Source organism: Solanum stenotomum, chromosome 2 (assembly GCF_019186545.1).
Source record: "Solanum stenotomum isolate F172 chromosome 2, ASM1918654v1, whole genome shotgun sequence".
NCBI classification, from domain to species: domain Eukaryota; kingdom Viridiplantae; phylum Streptophyta; class Magnoliopsida; order Solanales; family Solanaceae; genus Solanum; species Solanum stenotomum.
In genome coordinates, this window is record NC_064283.1 from 21,389,182 (window position 1) to 21,394,126 (window position 4,945).

The 4,945-nt window shown below is 38.6% G+C and overlaps 1 protein-coding gene across 1 annotated transcript; it reads right to left on the bottom strand.

Annotated features, from left to right (window-relative positions):
* Positions 1 to 2,280: 2,280 nt before the first annotated feature.
* On the bottom strand, positions 2,281 to 2,868 carry LOC125855800 (uncharacterized). The gene has a single exon (XM_049535495.1). The coding sequence runs from the start codon at positions 2,866 to 2,868 to the stop codon at positions 2,281 to 2,283; it is 588 nt and encodes a 195-aa protein (XP_049391452.1).
* Between the last annotated feature and the right edge of the window lie 2,077 nt (positions 2,869 to 4,945).

Here is a 4,945-nt window from a genome sequence, read left to right on the forward strand (position 1 = left end):
GCGGAAAAACACCGCTAGCATCTGAAAGTCAATGTACCAAAAGATCTAAAGTGCAACAAGTCTAAGGAAAATGGGTACAACCCAAACTAAACATACGAGTAAAACTAACTAGAAAGTTTGAGTCCGAAAAGAGTGGACTAAAACATAGAGGACCCATGGCAGCCTGAAAAAACTAGCTCAACCTTGAGTCTGATCTTGCTCAATGATCTCCTAAACGAGTTCTGTTAGTAGCTGACTGAAGATGCCATGTACTCAACAAAGAAAGAGCAAGTGCAGTATCAGCACACAACCACAATGTACTAGTAGGGTCACGCGGCTATTCCAGTAAGTGAAACATATGTAAGAAGTCACAGTAAACACACATAAACCGAACATATACAATATCAGTTATCTTTTCAGAAGCAAAGTACCATTCCACATTCTCAATAATACACATATATGACAAGTCAATGGTCCTCTCATGGAACCCATACCCAAATTGTTAGTGTGCCGGATCGTGACACCCGATCCAAGTTAGTGTGTCAGAACGTGACAACCGTTCCAATATGTATGTCGATACGTGACATTCGATCCCAGTTAGTGTGTTGGAACGTGATACCTGGTCCATTCAACATGCCACAATCACAATCACAATGTACATTCTCATAATCATACAATCAAGTGTTGATTCATAGCATACAATTATTCATTCATACTCATTTGCATTAGGTGTGATCAATACTGCAACATTCGCATACATACATGCATTACAATGAAGCAAATACTAACATACATCATACAAACATGAAATCAAACCATCACCTACCTCGAACCCAAGCTTGAATCCTCCTAAGAAACTTGATTCTTCCCTTTTCGAATTCTTTCCACTTGTTCTAGGTCTAAAAACAAGTAATAATACGCAAGGATAAATAATTAAGGTCTAATTTACCCGGATTATAAAAACCCAATAACCTAAGACCAAACCATGATCCTAAGGTGTAGCTAGGGATTTTTCCCACCATCCAATGTAGTCCAAAAACCCTCCCCCAATAATTAATAACCAAGAATTTAAGTTCTACGGATCGAAAAATAGATTAGGGGAGTAAGAACCTTACCTTTTGCACCAAAAGTAGTGGAAAACTGTCAAGACATATCCTGGAGTCGTCTCCTAGTTCTTAAGAAGGAAGTTTGCAGAATAATGACGTTTTTGGGGTTTATTTTCGACTTAAGTTGCGACTGACCCGCTATGACGACCCTCATCCCGCCACAGTAGCCCCGCCCTGGCGGCTTGCACGGAAACAGAGAGTCAAAATTAGAGTCTCCAACCCCCATTTCACAATACACCTTCGACTCACGACATTCAGAAACTACCCGTTCACGCTAAGATCAGTTTCGAGAGTTCTACTTGCCTGAATTTGATTCCGTAAAGTCGTATGGGTTTCTTAACGTCTTAGCTTTCTCCTCATATAGTCAAATTCATAATTACATATCTCATTAATTACCATATCTCCCTAGACCTCACTGACTCAGTTTTTGTCCAAATCTGGACTAGGCTAGGAATTTTCAAGTTACTACCAAAAAGTTTTCTAGCCCAATTTTTCCCTGTTGGCTTTTCTATAATGACGGGAGCAGGTCGTTACATGTATACCTCCAAAATAAATAGTTTTTTCCTATATTTTCTTGGAGGACAGATGCTGCTAAGAAGGATTTAAAACACTTCATCAATGTTGTAATAGACTTGAGGTCTCCTCTGGCAAACATAAGTAGATCATCTGCAAATAATAAATGAGAGATCCCTAGTTTAGCACATCTAGGATGGTAGGAATAGTTCTTGTTGTCTTTGAGGGTGGAAAGTGACCTACTCAAATACTTCATGGCTATGGAAAACATGAATGGTGAAATGGGGTCCCCCTGTCTGAGACCTTTGGCAGCATTAAATGGGGTGGAAGGCTCTCCATTTGTCATCACATTATAACTCACAGTTTGTACACATCGCATGATCCACTATATAAATTTAGCTGGGAAGCATAATTTAACCAGTATCTGTTTCAAAAAGATCCATTCAACTGAGTCATAAGCTTTTTGTAGGTCAATCTTGATCATACATCTAGCGGAGGTATTTTTTCTTTGATAATCTTTCGCTAACTCAGTTGCTAAGATGATATTATTAGCAATTTTCCTACTAGGGATGAATCCTGATTGAGCTTCACTAATCACTGATGTTATTACCTCCTGCAGTCTTGCAGTTAGGATTTTTGCAATGATTTTATATAGAACTGTGCAACAAGTAATTGGTTTGTATTATTTCGCTGATGTAGGACTAGCAATTTTAGGGACCAATGTTATAGATGTGCAGTTAATATCCTTGTGCATGTTTCCTCTAGTAAAGAACTTCCCAATAGCCTGAAATACCTCCTCCTGCACCAATGAACACGACTTTTTATCGAACACATCATTGAAACCTTCCACTCCTGGAGCTTTATCATCACTAATGGACATCAAGCTTGAGTATATTTCTTCTTCAGTTACTGGATTGCAAATATTTAGCCCTTGTTGATGACTTAGGACAAGACCTCTTTTCATAATGTCATTATTTACTATAGGAAGGGTAGTTGCTGCTGATCCCATTAGTGATTTATAAACCAACAGTATCTCTTCTCTAATTTCCCTTTGGCCACTCAAGACAGTACCAGTAGGGGAGGTGAGTTCCAGTATTTGTTTCTTATGAACCCTCTCCTTTATGATTGCTGAGAAGTAGTGATTATTCCCATCTCCAAGTTGTATCCATTTTGCTCGAGATTTCTGCCTGAGAACGTTTTCTTCAATATTGGACCACTTTTCTAGCTCATGTAATATCTTCTTCTCCAATTCTAATAGATAACTGTGCATTGCCTATAGATTTGCTCCTGCACTTGTGCTAAATCCATTCTTGCTTTGGAGATTTTTGCTTCTATTCCCTTGAATTCCTCCTTATTCAGATCTTTTAGAGGGGTTTTTAATGCTTTCAATTTCCTCTAAATATTTTCCATTGGATCAGTTGCCGACATTATAGACCAAATGCCTTCTACAATACTCCTGAATTTGGGATGGTCAGCCCAAACATTAAAGAATCAAAAAAGAGTTTTAATGGCCCAGTGAGTTACTCTCATAGTTAAGAGCATGGAGCATGATCTGAAATTTGAGGAAGCTCATATACAATCTGTAGATGTCCCCACTTCATCATCCATTCATGATTACCAAAGGCCCTGTCAATCTTGTTACATATTCTGGCTGCTCCTAGCTGTTTGTTTGTCCATGTGTAATAGTTACCCTTCTATGCAAGTTCAATCACAACAAATCTTGAATGCAATCCTTGTAGTCTTTGATCTCAGCAAGATTGATAGGATTTCCAAATATTCTATCATTAGTATGAAGAACAACATTGAAGTCTCCACAAATGAACCATGGAAAGCTAGTAGTCTGTCCAATTCTTCTCAGTTCAACCCACGGAGGTTTTATCAGTTCTATGGAATAGAATCCATAGACAATTGTACACTCACATGTAACAGTTCCTAGTATATCAGATACTAGGCAATGGATAAGCTAGGCAGAGGAGGTGATTTCTGTAATTCTGTAGGTATTAGGGTACCATATGATCCAGATTCTCCCATTAATAACATGTTGATTATTGTCAATAACCCCCCCCCCCCAACCCCCCCAGGCAGATATCATTTGCTATTTTTGAAAAATTATGATGGTTGACTCTAGTTTCAACTAATCCAACAAATTTTATTTTCCTACTTTTCAAAAGGTGTTTGAGCTCCTTTTTGTTTATGCCACTTGTTTATTCCCCTTACATTCCAAATTACCCAGCTCGTCAGATGGTATTAGAATGTCCCCCTTTTTCAAGAGGGATCTTACCTAAACCACTTTCTCCCCAGTTTTCCTTACCAAGCTTCCAAATCCATTTTTTATTGGTACAAAGCACAATGCAGGAAAATTGGTCAAATTAAACTCACGGCTAGTCTGTACCATTGGTGGAGGGCTCTGTACAAGTGTGTTGATCTGATTCACATTCTCCTTAGTTGGATAAGCTGGTGATGGTATTGCTGGTATGACACCTTTATACTTTCATTCTTGGGCCACTTTCTTTCCATTATACTGTCTTTTCTAGGCTGCATTCCTTTGATTTGGAGGTTTAGGTGGGCAACAATGTCCAACCACTGAACATTGTTGTCAAAATTTTGGCCTCCAGTCATATTGTATCTCTTGCTGAATTTGTCTACCATTAGGTTCCAAGACAGTAATCTCATTAGGCAAGAGGTTAGATATATTCACCTCAATTAGCATCCTTGCAATGGAGATTCTAGTTTGCTTAGCAGTATATTCAATAGCATAAATAGGTTTCCCTACAACACTGTCTATCCAACTCAGTGAATCTCTGCCCCAACACGTCATAAGAAGATTTGGAAACTCTACCCACAAAGGAATTTTAGTGGGGAATTTCTTTGCGAGGTTGAAACCATGTGTCCATGCCTTTAGGATGATAGGTTTGTTGTTTTTGTACAATATTTCCAGCATATCTTCTTTGTTCTGGAATCTGATGATATAGTATCCCACTTCATGGAGATATATATCCGATTGAGCAATATTTGTCCAGAATTGTGATACATACCTCTGCATCAATTTATAGTGTGAGGTCTCTCCGATGAAGTATGCTATTAGTGAGTAATTCCATTTGTGCATCTCCTTATCTACTTCCTGTTGAACTAGCTCCACAACCTGTTGTCCATTTACCAGTTAAGGTGAGATGTAGTCCAAATTAAGCTCATTTGCCGCAACTCTGTTCTTTGTAAATAGGTTCACCCACATTGGATCCGGTGAATCTTCAGTTACATCTTTCTCTTCTTCCATTCGTTCATCTTCATGCACTGTTCCATTAGTTGTTGTAGCCATAGTTGCTGGCGTTAGCTCAGGGTTTACTACA

What these genes read in the sequence shown, in the direction of transcription:
- LOC125855800 (XM_049535495.1), bottom strand. Translation starts at nt 2,868, where the DNA reads ATGCACAGTTATCTATTAGAATTGGAGAAGAAGATATTACATGAGCTA.